This window comes from Eptatretus burgeri, chromosome 4, assembly GCF_056783735.1.
Source record: "Eptatretus burgeri isolate ZD-2024b chromosome 4, Ebu_testis_v1, whole genome shotgun sequence".
In the NCBI taxonomy this organism is placed as follows: Eukaryota; Metazoa; Chordata; class Myxini; order Myxiniformes; family Myxinidae; genus Eptatretus; species Eptatretus burgeri.
Window position 1 is genome coordinate 136,531,197 of NC_140964.1, and position 19,292 is coordinate 136,550,488.

The following is a 19,292-nucleotide window of genomic DNA, read 5'->3' on the forward strand; positions in this document are numbered from 1 at the left end:
TGGACAACATCTTTGACAAACCTCCACAGAAAAAAATATCAAGGTGGGTTATGTCTGGTGATTGTGGGGGCCAGGTGCTTGTTCGGTCTCGGCCAATCCAGCGACCTGGAATTTTTTTTCATTTATGACGGCTAAAAACGACTAAGACCAAATGAGGGGGAGCGCCGTTATGTTTAAAAACGACAACGGTTGCAGGTCTTCAATCTGTGGGCAGGCGATTCCTTCCAACATATTCCTGTAAATTGCTGAGGTCACTGACTGTATCCTCTGCAAAGAAAAACAGATCCACCAAGCGGTCATGGAGAAGGCCACACCACACATTGACCTTTGGACAATCGCGTATGTGTTTAATGACCACGTATGTGGGGGTTTTCAGAGCCCCAGATCCTCACATTGTCCCGGTTGACCTTCCCCGATACATGAAAGCAAGCTTCATCTGTCAACATGACCTCTTTCAGGTAATCTTCATCATCCTCTATGCGACTGAGTATTTCCAAGGCAAACACCTTGCGTTTGGGTCTGTCATTTGGTTTGAGTTCCTGCGAAATCTACAATTATGGGCATAAAGCTTCAATCGAATTTTTGAAAATCCTGTGTACAATGCCGAATGCTGGTTGATTGTCCCAATTCTCTGAATGCATGTCCGATTGATTTTCTGGGGGACTTTATTGAAATGATTCATGCACTCATTCAACGTCTGCTGCTCTTGTACTTGGTCGACCAGTACTTTTCTGTTTCGAACAACTTCCAGTCTCCTTAAACCTCTTGTACACTCTCTGATACTCGTCTGTGATGGTGGATTCCTTCCATACCCTGTACGGAAATTACGCTGAACTTGCGGATCTTGTCTCGATGAAGCATTCGACATACTGAGCTTTCTCCTGTGGACTCACCATTTTCTTTTACATTAAACCACCAGACCTGAAAATAAATAAACTTCATGAGTTTCTGCATCATATAAAATAAAGGGTATCATTTTTATCTTTGTGGGACTAAATATATTAACAGCCAAAGTTGTCCAAGTCTTTATGAAACGCTCTGTACTTTCTGAGAGCTCTCATGATCTACATGAATAAAGCCAAGTTTGCTTGCTTTATCGCTGCAAGCTCCACACCTCTCCTCACCAAATGGAAGCACGGGACAGGAGCAAATTTTGGGCAAATGTGCAGCGCGGTCCAAACTCCACCCTCTCTCCTCACCAAGATAGCATGGAGGATCACTCTTTCTGTTTTGTTTTGTTTTTGTACCGGTGTCTTCTACTGAAGTTTATTGACCAAGGGGTGCGTACGTCACACTGCCACATGCACAATGTCCATGGAAACGGCCACTGCATCCCATTGTCATCACACAGGCCTTCAATTTCTGAGTGCACAGATCATTAATGCACTGTAATGGACGTAGTGAGCATGTGTCTGTTGAATACCTGGTTACTGCCTGCATCATAGCTGTACTTCTTACTTAGACCCATAATATCTGGTCCATCCGAGAGCAAAATCCAGAATCAATACACACCACGTGTAATATTCCATGTGTAAAGGTGAAATTAAAACTCAACTTCCCGCACTGGTAGGGGAAGGAGGGGATTCATTTTGCACCCCTGACTTGACGCCGAGTACATCCTGCAGGGCACGCAAACTTGGGTGGAGATCTGCCAAGCTGTTTTCGATTCTATAAGGTTCAGACGTATCCACAAACGCAATACGCACAGACCCCGCTATTCACGGATTCGTTATATCGAACCCCGCGTATCCGTGGGTGATAAAATGTGACCCACTTCTGCATTTGTGGCTCTGTGCATCACGTATTCGCGGCTTTTCCATGGGCGTATTCACAATTTTTATGGTTGTGTTCATGTTTTATCGCTGGTGTATTCATGTTTCTTGTTTTTTTGGCGTTTTTGTGGTTGTATTCACAGTTTTTGTCGGGTTTTTTGTTGTTGTTTTTTTTGCGTGCGTATTTGCGGACATATTCATGGCTTTTCACGGGATTTTTGATTTCCCCTTATGGATCACGAACTGCCGGAAACCTATCCCCTTTTTCCCATTGAAATAATGCCCTGACATTCGCGGATTCCAAATTTGCGGGATTTTCCAGGAACGTATCCCCCGCGAATCGTGGCATCTGACAGCACAGTGCCTTGAGAAAGTATCGAGACCCCTTGACTTTTTCACATTTTGTTGTGTTGCAGACAATCTAAAATGGATTAAATCTGCTGCCAGCTGATTATGACACACAGTTCCTCCTTCTGCATTTTTAGGACAAAAACATTTACATCCCATTTGGGGCTCCAACTGAAACAGGCTCACAGTGGCCGTCTCTTTCTCAATGTCTTACTGTTACATTTTTTTTCTTCTTACCCGCTGCACCCAGGAGCAACAACTTACCTCCAGATGCCGAATACAGTACTTACCTCCATATGCCGAATACAGTACTTACCTCCATATGCCGAATACAACACTTACCTCCATATGCCGAATACAACACTTACCTCCATATGCCGAATACAACACTTACCTCCATATGCCGAATGCAGCACTTACCTCCATATGCCAAATACAACACTTACCTCCATATGCCGAATACAACACTTACCTCCATATGCCGAATACAACACTTACCTCCATATGCCGAATACAACACTTACCTCCATATGCCGAATACAACACTTACCTCCATATGCCGAATACAACACTTACCTCCATATGCCGAATACAACACTTACCTCCATATGCCGAATACAGTACTTACCTCCATATGCCGAATACAACACTTACCTCCATATGCCGAATACAACACTTACCTCCATATGCCGAATACAACACTTACCTCCATATGCCGAATACAGCACTTACCTCCATATGCCGAATGCAGCACTTACCTCCATATGCCGAATACAACACTTACCTCCATATGCCGAATACAACACTTACCTCCATATGCCGAATACAACACTTACCTCCATATGCTGAATACAACACTTACCTCCATAAGCCGAATACAGCACTTACCTCCATATGTCGAATACAACACTTACCTCCATATGTCGAATACAACACTTACCTCCATATGCTGAATACAACACTTACCTCCATAAGCCGAATACAACACTTACCTACATATTCCGAATCCAGCACTTACCTCCATATGCGGAATACAACACTTACCTCCATATGCCGAATACAACACTTACCTCCATATGCCGAATACAACACTTACCTCCATATGCCGAATACAACACTTACCTCCATATGCCGAATACAACACTTACCTCCATATGCCGAACACAACACTTACCTCCATATGCCGAACACAACACTTACCTCCATATGCCGAATACAACACTTACCTCCATATGCCGAATACAGCACTTACCTCCATATGCCGGATATAACACTTACCTCCATATGTCGAATACAGTACTTACCTCCATATTCCGAATACAACACTTACCTCCATATGCCGAATACAGCACTTACCTACATATCCTGAATACAAATTCGGGATCTGGAGATAAGTATTGCAAAATAACTACTGCACCTTTTGTCAGGTCAGGCCAAATTAGATCTGTGACTTGCTTCAGGTACCATGTAAACCTGCGTTAACCTGTTTCCTGGTTGGATTGTCGGTGACTAAACCATCTCCCCCACCAGCTGGTACCCTTCACAGGGCAGCTCACTGGATGACGGGATTGGGACAAAGCCTCTGGGAGCCCCATTCCTTGACGAGAGGAGGAAAAGAAGCAAGGGGTAAACTTCCTGGGTCAGATTGCGGTGGTGTGTGGTGGATGGTGCTGCGGTGTCATCCAATAGACAATGGTCTCCTTGGGATAACCTGAGGTGGTCCTTTTGGATGGGTGCCTGGAATGTCCTATCCCGAAGAGAGGATGGTCAACTCTCTCTGTTGTCATCTGACCTCCAGCGTTTGAACATCGGTATTTTGCAGCACTCTCTGAGGTTCAGAGACCGGATAATGGTGAGATCCTTGCGGGTGGTTACACCTACGACTGGTCAAGTCGCTCTGATGGTTACCATGCCCAAGGAGTTGCTGTAGTTGTGTCCACAAAGCTGACAACCATGGTAATTGAGGTAACACCGCCAACGAGTATATTATGAGACTGAGGATTTATCACTCCTTGGGTGTCGTTTCCCTGGTCTCTGTATATGCTCCGACTGAGGTGAGTGATCTCACCGTGAAGGATGCATATTATGCCACGCTCGAGTCTGTGGTTTATCAGTGCCCCAGGCGAGATACTCTTCTCGTCTTGGGGGATTTCAATGCATCGACTGGAACTGATAGGGATGGTTATGAGACATGTGTCGGTCACCATGGGTCTGGAACTGTGAACCAGAATTGCACTAAGTTCCTTAATTTTGCAAGAAGTCATGGACTTAGGGTGGCTGGTTCATGGTTTCAGCGCCCACAAGCTCATCGCTGGACTTGGTATTCCAATGCTGGTAGTGTGGCAAAGGAGATTGACAACATTCTCGTTGATACACGAGGGAGGATGTTCCAGAACTGCAGGGTTTACTGGAGTGCTCTTTCGCTCAATACTGACCACAGCCTTGTTGTAGAAACTCTGGAAGTTGCAGCTTAAATCCAGGAGAATGGGACCATCCCAGCCTACGCTGGATGTTGGCAAGCTCAAGGATGAGAGGGCAGCTGAGGTGTTTGCGAACAGGCTGAGTGGGGATTTGGTGGGTCTGGGTACTTTGGAGGATCCTGAAGAGTTGTGGAGTGCCTTCAAGACCACCATCCTTGTTGGTGCCGGTGGATGTCTTGGAACTCACCAGTGGGCAAAGAAGAACGTTGTCTCTCAAGGGACATGTCTACCATTGACCATAGTTGCAGGGCCAGGCTGAGTGGCAGAGCTGAGCTGCTCAGGGAGTTGAGGCGTATAACTGTACGTGCGCTGAGTGTGGACAAGGAGGCCTATGTGCGAGGAATCTGTGAGGGGGGCAGAGCATCACCTGTGGTCAAGTGATTCTCGTCGTCCTTCCAGGGGAATTCATGCATTGCGTTCCTCAAAGGGCGTCCCTCAATGTACTGCAGTAGGAGTGGAGGGTGGTGGGCTCTTGATCGAGGAGTCAGAAGGGAAGGCCCGCTGGGCCGGTTACTTTGAGCGGTTGTACCAAGCTGACCCACCAGCTGTGGAGAGTTGGATGTCAGGGGTGTTACAATCCCAATTGCTGACCCTCCAATCAACTGTGAACCACTTCCTTTGTGGAAACACAGGCTGCGGTGAACCGGTTGAAGTGGGGGTAAAGCTCCTGGGATCTGTGTCAACCATGCTAAACTTCTCAGGGCTGGTGGAAATGCTGTTCTCGTGTCAATGCATGCAGTTCTGTGCTCTGTTTGGAATACAGGTGTAATCTCAACTGACTGGAAGAGGTGCCTTTTTGTCTGTCTCAAGAAAGAGAAGGGTGATCGCCAGGACTGCAACAACTACCGAGCGGTGACACTGCTCTCAGTGCTGGTCAGGATCTTTGCTCAGCTGATTCTTGTTGGGGTTCGCCACCATCTGCTTGAGCACCAGTGCCCAGAGCAGTCAGGCTTTACACCAAAGAGGTCAACGATTGACCGTATCCTTGCTCTTTGGGTACTCACCGAACACAGATGAGAGTTTCGGAAGGGGCTGCTTGTAGCCTCTGTTGATCTCTGCAAAGCGTTTAATTCATTGGATTAGTATGCTCTCTGGGGGATTCTCAGTCTCTGTGGGATGCCATCAAAACTGATGAATCTGATTGGTGAACTATATCCTGCTCACCAGATTCTCTCAACAAGGGAGCCTCAAGAGTGGAGGAAGCCAACGGGCCGACCACGTGCCTCATCATTGCAGCAGGGTGATCGGCATCTCAAGGAGATGGGGATGGGCCAGGCATCTGCCTGTAGGATGGCCAGGTGGAGACCCCTGGAGTACCGGCAGAAAGTGGATGCAGTGAGGCGCTACTCTAGTGCATACTCCAGAGTCGCATACATGACGTGACCTGACCCGAATACAGTACTTATCTTCATAGCCCGAAGACATAACTTGTCTCCCTGTCCTGTTCCATATCTGCAAGATAATGCAAGTAATCTATGCAGGAATACCTCGCTTCGCGCCACTCCGGAAAACGCTGAGTTCTCGAATTGAAGTTATTAATAGAGCTCATTGTCCTGGAGAAAAATTTAACCAAAAAATTAATAAAATCTATAACATGCAGCGCTCGCCTCGTAAATACACCAGCTGTTTAAGAGCACACACTCCAAACCAATCGACTGGAAGTGGATCATGCATTGGACTTGACAATATCAACCATTATTACAATTCTCAACTAGAAGGGCACTCGGTAGAGCGCATACCTCCGCCACGCAATACCTGATCCACGAGAACTTATCGGGCCCAATGCATTTTTGAAATATCATGCTATATATTGTTTTTGGCCTGATCTGTCAATGGTGAAGAATCGCTTTAAAAAATAAATAATTCTCGTATCCACTTCCAGATTCGGATCTTCACCAAAATCAAATCAATTCATCCGTGCCACACACCCAACGTGTCCACCAAGTTTCTTGCAAGTCCGTCCACAACTTTTTTGAGATATCTTGCTATGTATCGGTTTAGCCCTTTCTCTTGAAGGTGAAGAATCGCTTAAAAAATTATCAGATCCGAATCCAGATCCGGATCCAGATCTTCACCAAAATCAAATCAGTTCATCCTTTTCACACACCCACCATGTCTACAAAATTTCATCCGGATCCGTCGGTAACTTTTTGAGATATCCTGCGCACAAACAAAACAAAACAAAACAAACAAACAGACAGACAGAAAGGGGTGAAAACATAACCTCCTTCACCTTCGGTGGCGGAGGAAACAATGCAGACAAGATAAAAGCTTCTGCCCAGTCCACCACTTCTTTAAGAAAAACAAAGTATACTCATTCAAGGAGCAGTTTGCCGGAGTTAATGGGGAGTCAGTAAAGCTTGGTTCAACAGGTTTAAGCATTGCAGTAACTTGCACAACATCCGCATCAGTAGCGACGCTGCGAGCGCTGATGACCAGGTAGCCCTTGAATTCCTCAAGCTGTTACCAAGCACACGTGAAGTGAAAAACAGGGTTAAGCATTTGGTTCGCGCCAGTCTATCCATCTGTCTCATCAGTTTATGATTGAGGAACAACTTATTTCAATTGAATGTTATATTTTGAACCAGAAGACAAGTTTGCTGTTTCACAGTACTTTGTCTCTGAATTTGTCAGAACCACACATGCACAGAGAGCAGTGAGATAATATTTTTTTCCTCTGTCCGTCGACCTGGCAGTCAAACAAAAATTGAAAATAATTCAAAAACAGGAAACTTACTGTTTTTAATAGTTACAAATGACACATAAAACAGGCACCAATAACTAATGTAACATGTTATATTGTTACGAATCTGGAAGCTTACTGCACTCAACATTCAAGTCCTTACAGAACAGTTATATCGGTAAGTACGTGTTTCGAGTTCGGGTCCCGTCCCCTATGTCGAATGGGAATTAAGTGTGCATGCGCTGCGAAGTTATTTTAGAGATCGGATTTTTACACTTATAACAACAACAAAAATATGCCTTCACCTGCTTCCTCAACCCGACACCGTAGCGCCCGCGGTGGGCGGAGTTCAAGGTGGGACCTTGCAGTGGCTCTCGACCAATCAGGGAGATGCGAGCGAGTTTGCCGTCGGTCGGCCAATGGGCGCAAGGCGAGCTCCAAGAGAAGCAGATTCTCTTCGGGGGGGGGGGAAGGGGGGTGGCGAAACGAGACGCCCCAACACGCCCCCTGACCAATCATGGAGAGACGACCGATTTCCCCCGGCGAATGAGGGGTGTGGAGAGGTGAGGCGCGTTCCCCCCACCCCCGACGCCAGGGAGAGAAGGAATAGACGGGACGGCGCGGTGTCTGGTTTTTTTCTGGTCTCGTCTCGTCGCTGGCTTCTGGTCTCGTCGCGTGCTGGAGGAGCGTGCTGGAGCCCAACGCTGCCCTCCATACCCGGTGCTTACAGCGGCATCGAGCTGCGGGTTCAAGTCTCGCCGAGCCGGGAAGGTCCAAGATAGCTCTGGTTTCCAGCTCATCGTCCCTCGAGCTGGGAACCTTCCATAAAGACCATTGAGGTCCATCTTGTTTTGGGTATTTGTGTGTGCGCGTGTGTGTCTGTGGGCCCAGTCTAGAAGTCACAGTTGTTTAAGTGCCTTGTACATTATTTGCCTTGCTTAGTCGTGATAAATCTGCTCTTTGTGTGTTCCCCCCCCCCCCCATTATAAATTAATCCCCTGTTAAATGTTTCAGCTTGTTTCTGTGTTTCTTTAATTGGTTTAGCATGGTGCGTGTTGGGAAATTGGGAAGCAGCAAGTTGTGCATTTGGACCGAAGGACCTCGGTAACCATCCGCTCGGGTTACGCACGGTTCGAGCACGCTAACGGCTCGTTCCGCTCGAGCTCTACCGAGGGTGAATTTCCCCGTTAGTTTGGACGACGTGGATATTTTGGTAAATTTAAATTGGCAATCGACCCTATCCCACGCGGTCGACCTATTGGCGATCTTCGGTCCGATAAGGGACCCATCGGCTCCGGAGTTATCCGGGGTGACGACCTATAAATTCTGGGTGTTCGGTGGAGCCGACTCTACTGCTCCACCTAGCGGTCGTGCTCGCCACCGAAACTCAGCCCCACAACAATATGGGGTGGTGAAAACAACCACTGTGTAAAATGGTGGTAAAACCCTGAATTAATTAATTTACACAACTTTAAACCTCTTCAAACCTCGAGTTAAGTTTAATTATACACTGGAACACTGTGGAACTCAAATCACCTTCATAATGCTTCCAAGAAGCTCCAGTTTTACAGTACTTGGACATGTTATATCGAGTGGTGTAATAGACAGCTTCATCGTGCTTAACCTCCGGATTTTTTTTAGTGATCTTAAAAATCATTGTTTTGTTAAAATTGAAATATATACCAGAGCACTGCGTTGGGTATAGTGTTCAACGAACTTTCTCGTTTACCGTCTACATCGCAGTATTCACAAAACCAATACACCTACTCCCTGCGGGAGCAGCAGAAAGGGTCATGCTATTATCCTCTCTGGAATACATAGATTACAGAAGATCGAGGCTCGTGTCCGTTAGGGTGTGGGTGGCGCGAGAAGCATACACTGTAATGCCTCAAGAACATCGGGTTTCCTCCTTGTCAGTTCAATGATAAACAGCAGCAGCAACTGTTTAAAAAGATACAATAATGTATGTGTTTGTGGTTTATAATATTTCTACTTCTGGTAGGGGGGGGGGTTAAATGAAGTTGGGACAAGCTCCATCGTGTGGCCCTTCGTCCTCCTGTCAAGTTAGGTTGAGATTCAATAAATAATGACCAAATATATCGTGGTCAAACAAACAGAGACAGACAGACACACAAAATTGCATATTATAGTATGATCACTTGTTTACCATCTGTATTATTTTTAGCGCTCGTACCGATATCCTAATGAAGTCCTCATTTTACATTTATGTGCAAGAAATAACTGTTGGGAAGGTATTTCCATGTAAACAATGCTATAATGACCCCTTTATCTCATTTTCGATGAGCGCTCTGTTTTCCAGGAACACATAGTGAGCACTAAAAGCCGCTGTCACACTTTGACGTTTTAGCCAGCGTATGGCAATGTATCAAAATGGATGTAAAACGCTGGCGTACGCTGAACTATTGATGTTTTTATTTAATATTTGGGCGTATAATAACGTGCTGGACGTATGCATAACGTATTAGTAACGTACACAGAACGTTTTAATCACATTTAGATAACTTGTACCACCGAATGCTGAGCGTGTTGTCGGCGTTCACAACCTATGCCCAACGATAGTCTAACTTATGCATAGCGCGCGGCAGCTTATCGCCGAGGATCACGTGGCTTAGGCTATTCATAGGCTGCGGCTCGACGATTCAAATCATAACCGCACTAGACATTGAAGTGTGAAGCCGCTGTCACACCTTGACGTTTTAGCCAGCGTATGAAAAATTTGCTGAACCAAGCTGGCACACGTTAAATATGTTAATATACGTTATTTGTATACGTTAATAGCATGCTGGCATACGTCGTAGTACGCTGGCATATGTCGTAGTATGCTGGCATACGTCGAGAAAATTTTCAGCATGTTGAAAATTTCTCGACATACTCGACATATGGCACACATTCCGCATATGCTGGCATAAGTTGTAGGCACACTACGAGATTGTTGACACACGTCGGAACACGTTACTTGTACGTTACTCATAAGTCGAAACACGTCAAGGTAATGGTTAGCGTCAGTGTTCCAGACTCCCTGGTTTATTTTTTCCTTCGGTATGACGGTTATGATTTAAATTGTTGAGCGGCAGCCTTTTAATTATACTATATTATAACCGCACTAGAAATCGAAGTGTCAACATGACCGTCATACCGACGAAAAAAAAAAAAAAAAAAAAAAAAACAGGGAGTCTGGAACACTGACTCTAACCATTACCTCGACGTGTTTCGACTTATGAGTAACTTACAAATAACGTGTGTCGACGTGTGTCAACGATCGCATAACGTGCCTACAACTTATAGCCAGCATTATGCGGAACGTGCGAGTCACACGCTGGCATACGTCGGGAAATTTCAAGCATGGAAAATTTGTCGAACAGCTCGGCGAACTACGACGTTTGCCAGCGTACTACGACGTTTGCCAGCGTGCTCTTAACGTATACAAACTTACCCATAACGTATTTGACGTGTGCCGGCGTTTTAGCCAAATTTTGCACACGTCAGGCATACGTTGGCTAAATCGTCAAGGTGTGACAGGGCCTTTAGCTTGGTATTAGTTCATTGTACCTGTATAAACCAGTTGTCAAGCAGACTCATCTTCAATCTCTTATTATCAGAATCAATAGTCATAACATTTGATAAAAAGGATCTCGAGATTATCAAGTGAAGGACAGTAAGATAATCAAACCTCCAACCTCTTAAACACTGGTAAGCAAATTTTGGAATCTGGATCCATACTATCATTTGAATGTGCGGAGGTGTAAATATCATGTGGAATGGCCACACCACAAGGCGTTTTATGCAGTCATTAAAAGCGTGAGTCTGTTCACTTTTAGTAGCGAGTGGGCCCGTTGGTCCATTGGACCAAATTTTCATTGGTCTTCACGGCCTTGTAGAATACCTGCCTGCTGTCTTTCACCTCCCAAATGCTCTTGGGCCAGGGCAGAGATAATACATTCGTTATTATTATTGTCATATGATATAACTATTATTGTTATTGTTAATAATAATTAGTATTAATTAATGCATCCTTTGTTACAATGTTATCATTGTTGTTTTTCTTATTTTGTAATTAAAATGCCTTGCCATGGAAGAACCTATTAAGCTGCGCAATACACCTTAACATGGTGTGCGCTTAAAACATGGTAATTCTTCCAGATTATTTGGACTTAATTGGCCTAATCAACTCAGGAGATCATGAAGATCATTTTGGTATATCACACTCCACATCAGAAACCTCCAGAAGAACCCGACAAAAAACATGCCACACACACACACACACAGACACACACATACACCTCGCCCATTTAGAGCAGATGTCAAACGTGTGTATAATTCAAGGTCATGATGGAACACTGCTCTCACAAAGTTGTTTTTGACACTTTCACAGTAATTGAAACGTAAATGAAACCAACCTCTTATCATCACACAGGGCTGCAGTTCTTTCATGTCACACTTAGAAAATAGCATTACCATCAGGGCAGCCACGAGTTCATCGTCATGACGGCTTTTGGTGAGGAAGGTGGCCACCTGTCCCTTCAAAGTCTTCACCTGAGTCGAGAGAAGTCCCACTCTTGCTTTGTAAGCCTCAATTTTATGCTTGCGTTCATCACTCACTTTTGTCTGTTGGTTCACCTCGTCCCTCAGTCTCTGCAAACCATATTTCGCATGATGTCAAACATCGAAAACAACTCCATAATCAACATATACACTTCAGCCCAAAATTATTCATACCCCATGCCAAGTCTCAGAATTGAGGCCAATGTTTGTGATAATGCACGTGCTTTTGATATTCCGAAGATTCTTCATAATGTTATGCAATTATTCCAAGATGTGTGCATACAATCTGAATGCATTACAAATGTGGTCTATTGAATGCACAGTGAGGATTGTTATAGAACAACGCTCTGCTTTGAGACTATAAATTAAGGGGAGCTGATGCAATCATTCTCAGGTCATTGTCAGCATGGCGAAGAAGAAAGAAGTCAGTGAGGACCTTCGGTTGTGCATTGTGAATGCTCACAAGGAGGGGAAAGGCTACCAAGCTATTTCGAAGCAGTTCCGAGTGCCAGTTGCCACCATACAGAGCATAATTAGGAAGTACATGGAGTTCCACACTGTAAAAAAAAAACATTGAAGGACGTGGTCGGAAGCCAAAGGTGTCGCCTCATCTGGCAAGAAAAGTCTGGCGAGAGGCCAACAACAATCCAAGGATCGCTATTAAGGCTCTCCTGAGCAATCTTGGCGAGTCTGGGACAAAGATATCAAGGCAGACACTCCAGCGGACGTTGCACAAGGGGGGTCTCCATGGATGCCGACCAAGAAAGACTCCACTCCTCCATCCCAGACAAAGAAAAGCTCATCTAGCCTTTGCAGAAGCTCACCTGGACAAAGATCCAAGCTTTTGGTCCTCAGTTCTGTGGTCGGATGAGACAAAAATGGAGATTTTCGGGCACAGAGATGTTGCTTTCGTTTGGCGAAAGAAAGGTGAAGCATACAACCCTAAGAACACAGTCCCGACCATCAAGCATGGAGGCGGGAGCATAATGCTTTGGGGATGTTTCTCAGCCAGTGGGCCCAGCAATCTCGTCAAAGTGGATGGCATCATGAAAAAGGAGCTGTACATCAAGATCCTTGAGGAAAACATCAAACAGTCCACAGAGAAACTTCACCGCGGGGAGCATTGGACGTATCAGCAGGACAACGATCCAAAACACACCGCCAAGTTCTCGTTCTCGTTCTCGAGTGGCCAAGCCAAAGTCCGGACCTCAACCCAATCGAGAATCTGTTGAGTGATGGCAAGGAAGCCTTCCAACCTCAAAGACCTGGAGACCTTCGCGAAGGAGGAGTGGGCCAAAATCCCCGTCGAGACATGCAAAAACCCGTTTGGAGGCTGTAATCACAAACAGAGGCTTTTCTATCGATTACTGAATGTGACTTTGAACTGATCCAAGCAAGGGTATGAATAATTCTGGACATGACACTTTTTGTAAATCTATCAATAAAATACCCCCGAAACAATGTATTTCTTGAAATGTCTCTTGCAGTGATTCTTTCAGCTGTTTGTCACATTATTATGCAACTTAAGCCAGAAGAAACTCATTCCTCAAACAACACGATTCAAAATACTCCAAATTTGGAAAGGGTATGAATAATTTTGGGCTTAACTGTATATACAGGGGGCTGCAAAAGTAGGTATACAGTGAGGATTATACCAGTATTACCAGTATTATAATAGTGGTGCTAGGATTCATTTAATACTAGAATTCATTTAATTCATTAAAATCATTGTTACCATTTTTAATATTTTTATTTTCGTAATTTTTTCTATAATACATCTTTTGTTTTTTTTCTTTGTTTTGTGCGCACGTTTTGTTTTTCATTACTGTATACCTACTTTTGCAGCCCCCTGTATATATATATATATATATATATATATATATATATATATATATATATATATATATATATATATATATATATATATATATATATATATATATATATATATATATATCCATGTGGGTTTGGAAACTTAGGCTATGGACACCACCAAACATGAGACACTGCAAAAAATAAAATAAAAAATAATACAAGGTGTTACAAAATTCTGGAATCATCAGTTAATTGTTTTTTTGTTTTTTTTTCAGCATAGAACCCAAGAAAATGGATTACACGATGCAAGACAAGGCTGAACTAGTCCTCTTACATGCCGGAGGTTCAAAACAGAGAGAAACTCGTCAAGAATTCCATCGCCGCATCCAACGAAGCCCATGCCTCAACAAGGAACAGTGTCAAAGTGAATGAAACGATTTCATGAAACTGGAAGTGTGGCATATAAACGAAGAAGTGGTCGGCCACGCTAAAGTACGGATCCTGATCACACTGTAGATGTTTCAGCAAATGTTGCTGCGAGCCTCCAGAAATCAACGTGAACAATTGGTCAAGAATTAGGAATAAGTCACATGTCTGTTGTACACATTCGAAAGAGAAACAAAGACTACCCTAACAGAGTCCAATGTGTGCAAGAGCTTCATGGGGATGATTGCGAAAGACGTGAAGGGTTTTGTGATTGGATAACACAACAGGAATCAGTGCAAGCTTCAATTTATTCGCACATCATGTTTAGGCCTAAGTCACATTTGCCACGGCGGCCGCGGGGTCTACAAAATCTCCGGCCACGAGCAATTATAGGGCGGCCGCAGTATTTCCACGGTCACACAATGTAGCAGTCACATATGTTTTTATTTTTCGGGTAGCCGCACGGCGTGTTTATAAATTGCGGAGACCGAAAACGTGGGGGTGACGTACGGTCTTTGATTTGATGTCGCACGGTGACCTTAGGGCGTTCCTGCGGCGGCCATAGAATTTTCAAGGCAGACGCAAGGTGACCGCAAGGCGACCGCAGGGGGACCGCAAGGGGGCCCTAAAGCGAACGTGCGGCCAGACGGACAGTAACGAGTGGGTTCTTTTTTTTTTTTTACCAGTTCTTTTGTTTCGGCATGTCGAATTGCTACGGCGAACGTAGAAATGAAAAAAGATTTAACTCTGCGCTATAATTCCACGGCGACCCCTACGGCCTGTAAAAGATAGCCAAACGGCGTAGGGCCACCCTGAGGCCACCGCAGAAACTCTGTGGCCGCCGCACGTTTCTGTCAATTCAGAGGGCGTACGGCCGCCGTATCCTCGCCGTAGAGCAAATGTGACTTAGGCCTTAGTGATGAGGCTATTTTCCATCTCAGTGGAATGGTAAACCATCATAACTGCAGTTCCTGGGCGAAAGAGAACCTCCATTGGTCAGAAGAGACCCATCTTCAGAATGATCCGAGGGTAATGGTCTGGTGCGGCATCCATGGAACAATCTTACTCGGACCATACTCTTTTGAAGCGACTGTAACTGGAGAAACATATGTAGCAGTGTTGAATGAAGTCTTCGAGCCTTACATTGACAATATTCCGCTTGCAACGTTACGACCTTTCTGGTTTCAGCAGGATGGGGCACCTCCACATTTTGCCTTGGTAACTCGGCACCGGTTAGATGCCCCGATACAAGGACGATGGATCAGTCGACGTGGATCAGTGGAATGGCCCCCTCTATCACCAGACTTGACTCCTCTACACTTTTTGTGATGGGGCCATTTGAAATCTGTTGGGTATGCCAACCGTCCACGAACAATAGAGGCATTGAAAGAACGTAATAGAGAGGAATGTATCAAAATCAGGATGGATACACTGCATGCAGTCATTGAAACTACAATATGCCACATTTACAACTGCAAAGCACACCACAAAGTACAATTCAACTAAATGTTGATTCCCTAATTTTGTGACATAAAACCAAAAATACATCGTTAACCTATGATTTCAGAATTATACACAAAAACAGTACACTGCATATAAATATATGTAACAAATTCTACAAATTTCAGAAAATTAATTGAAAATGCAAAACTCAAATATTTTGGTGGACAAGTGTCCACTCCCCGAGCTCATACTTGGTGGAAGCACCTCAGACAGGAATTACAGCTCTGATTCTGTTGGGATAGTTCTCCACCACTTCGCACAGCTTAAATGTGAAATATTTGCCACTTCTTCTGCACAAAACTGTTCAAGCTCAGTCAAGTTGCATGGGCAGCATTGACGGACAACAATCATCAAGTCATTAATTTATTTATTGGATTTCGGTCGGGGCTCTGACTGGGCCACTCAAGGACATTTATCTTTTTGTTCTTGAGCCACTCCAGTGCAGCGTTGGCTGCGTGCTCCGCGTCGTTGTCATTCTGAAAGGTGAACTTCCATCCCAATTTTCACTTTCTCGCAGAGTGCAGCAGGATTTTTTTTTCTCGGATTTTTCTGCATTTTGCTCCATCCATTTTCTCTTCCATACTGACAAGTACCCCAGTCCCTGCTGATGAGAAACATCCCCATAACATGATGCTGTCACTACCTTGCTTCACAGTTGGGATGGTGTTCTTTGGGTGATGTGCTGCGTTGGGTTTGTGCCAAACGTAACATTTTTCATTTCGGCTAAAAAGTTTCATCCTGGTTTTGACAGACCACAAAACTATTTTCCACATGGCTTCAGAATCTTCGGAGTGATATTTTGCAAACCTCAAATGGGACTCAATATGGGCTTTTTTGAGTAACGGCTTTCTTCTTGCCACCCTACCATGCAGGCAAGAATTGCAGCATGCTTGGGATATTGTTTTCACATGCACACAGTGACCAGTCTTTGCCATAAAGGCCTGAAGCTCTTTCAAAGTTTCCATTCGCCTCTTGGTGGCCTCTCTAATCAGCCTCTCCATTGCTTGGCAGTCCAGTTTTGAGGTACGGCCTGATCTCGGCAGGGTCTTGGTGGTACCACATGCCTTCCACGTCTTAATGATTGTCTTTATTTTGCTCCAAGGGATATTCAAGGCCTTGGAAATATTTTTATACCCTCCCCTGATCTGTGCCTTTCCACAGCTTTATCCTGGAGGTCTTTTGAAATTTCCTTTGTGAGGAATCAGAGCCGCCGGGATTACGGATTTCCTGGGTCAAAACTAACATCCAGGTTTTCATTGACATTTTGGATGCTGCTGTCTTGTCTATACCTGTTTGTGCTGAGGATGTTGAGGTGAAGGAAAGATTCACTTACCACGGCAGTGATATTCATGTCTCTGCATGTTGTGAGCAGAGGTCAATAGACGTCTCGATCGGGCCTGGGGAGTCATGGATTCACTGGATCATGTGGCGTGGTGCTTTCGGTACCTACGCAGGAGGATGAAAGTTCAAGCCTTGAAATCCTTATTGCTTCCATTCTTGCTCTATGGATGAGAGACTTGGACTCTGACCAAGGATCTGAGATGGAGACTTAACTCCTTCGGTACCAGGTCTCTTCGGACAATCCTTGGCTATCGCGAGTCAGACTGTGTCGAATGAGCGATTGCTGAGACTCAGATGAGATTTGTCACTTGCGTAGTCCGTATCAGCTGTGGCTGCATGGTCATGTGGCTCATTTTCCTGACGCTGATCCTGCTGACCAGATTTTCTCAGTGAGGGAGTCTCATGAGTGGAGGAGGCCAACAGGCCAACCACATTCCTCATGGTTGCAGCAGGTTGATCGTCATCTCAAAGAGATGGCGATGGGCCAGGCATCGGCCTGGGGGATGGCCTGACGGAGGCCCCTGGAGAGCCGGCAGAAAGTGGACACAGTGACGCGCTGCTCCGGCGCATGCTCCCATAGCTAACCTGACTTTGGTGCTCATGGTTGAGTCCATGCTGTGAAATGCACTACCCAGCAGAAGAAACCTGCAGAAACAGCTGATTCTATTCTGAAATAATCAGAATCATTACAATTTAACACAGTTGGAGGCCAACTAACTTGTTGAGTGATTTTGAAGGTGATACGTTACACCTGAGCTAATTTACAATTGCTGTTAAGAAGGGGGGGGGAGTGGGGGTGGGAACGTTGGGACACTGACCCAACCAATATATTCTTGTTCTGTATTGCTGATTAATTTTCTGAAATTTGTAGAATTTGTTTTTCACTTGGAAGTTGTGGTTTACGATGTGTAAGTAAAGGTGGAGAAAGTCTGGTTTAATGCAACTTGATTCCAGGCGATAAAGCAACGAAAGGTGAAAATTTTTCAAAGGGGGTGTAGACTTTCTTTTGGCACTGTATATGTCCACAAAGAATACAACCATGATAAAAGGACAAGAAACACACCATACTGATTACATCTATGTTCTTGATGGTGATCAACATGAGTGCCGTGCACTGAGTGTATCGGTGAGCTTACATCTATAGTCTGTCGACGTTCCTGTTCGAGATTATAGATGTGTCCTTGCTGACGTTTGAATGCATGTCCGTGCGAGGAACGAAGAACACACCCTGGATCATTCAAACTTTTTCCGAAGGACTGACCAGCCACTCTGTTCCTCACTTCCCTAGGGCGTGAATGCGGTCGACACACCTGGTATGAAAGGTGGAACAAATAAAAAGGCCATGCACAGCAAGAAAGGGGCGGAAACAACAAGAAGGAAAAACAGGCGATTAAAGAACAATGGAAAATAAATAAAAGGTAACGTTGGTGGAGGGAGAGGTTAAAACATCATAACCTGGAAAGGAAGGGATAATGGGGTAGAAAAGATTATGGGTGTGGATGGGGGATGTCTTGTCAAGGTAGAAGCAAGAAACTTCAAATTAACATTATTATGACAGTGATCATGTGATTTCACTGAAACTGCAATCAAACATTGCAATGATGAAAATCAGATGAGATCAGATCATGAACCATGGTCCAGAGTGTCGGTTCTGTCGAAGCAGTTTCTTTGGCGAAGACTACAATCCTGGATGAGACACCACTCTGCCGCAAGAAATCAGGACAGGAAAATGTAATTTGATCATGGTGCCAGCGATAGCTCACCTCCTCTTCTCGAAGGACACCACGGCATCTTGAACTTACACCAACTAATGCCGGAGGAAGGAAAGGCCGTTTTACGTTCATCCCAGGAATGGCACACACATTGATGAATCACCCTGCCTTTGACAACTCTGGGATGGCAGTTCATAGCTGGGTCAGGATTTGAACCCAGACGAGACAGCTTGGAGGTGAAGGTGCGTTCCTCGAGACTATCCTACCAGCCTGATGATGTTAAAGAAGTAATATTAATACAGGACCTAAACTGAAGGATCAAACGAAGTGACAATTTCGGGATAATGACACGAATGTTTGGGTGCTTGCTGTCCGATGCCAAAGGTTGTTACAAAATCAGAATCGCTTATGGTATGCTCAAACGGTTAATAATTATATGCTGTTCTTGAAGAGAACCAAGGACAGATGCAGATCAATCGGTCTGAACAGATAACTAGAGACAAAACAATTTACACCAACAGACTGTCTGAAACGAGAGGGGCGTCAATCGCATGACTACTATCAGAACATTCAAAGGCAAACGCAGGACTGTTTCTGGAATTAATTATCGGCTTGATGATCATCAAGGTCATTCATTTGTCCTTGTTTC

At 44.7% G+C, this 19,292-nt stretch overlaps 1 protein-coding gene across 1 annotated transcript in view; it reads right to left on the reverse strand.

The window, feature by feature from the left end:
* LOC147029192 (uncharacterized) overlaps positions 1-19,292 on the reverse strand; it is a 78,571-nt gene that overhangs the window by 45,654 nt on the left and 13,625 nt on the right. Inside the window, exons 4-5 of the mRNA XM_085880107.1 lie at positions 18,068-18,241; positions 11,760-11,936 (exon numbers count right to left, since the gene is read on the reverse strand). Of these exons, the coding sequence (XP_085736233.1) occupies positions 11,760-11,936; positions 18,068-18,241 (351 nt within the window). The remainder of the gene's footprint in view (positions 1-11,759; positions 11,937-18,067; positions 18,242-19,292) is intronic.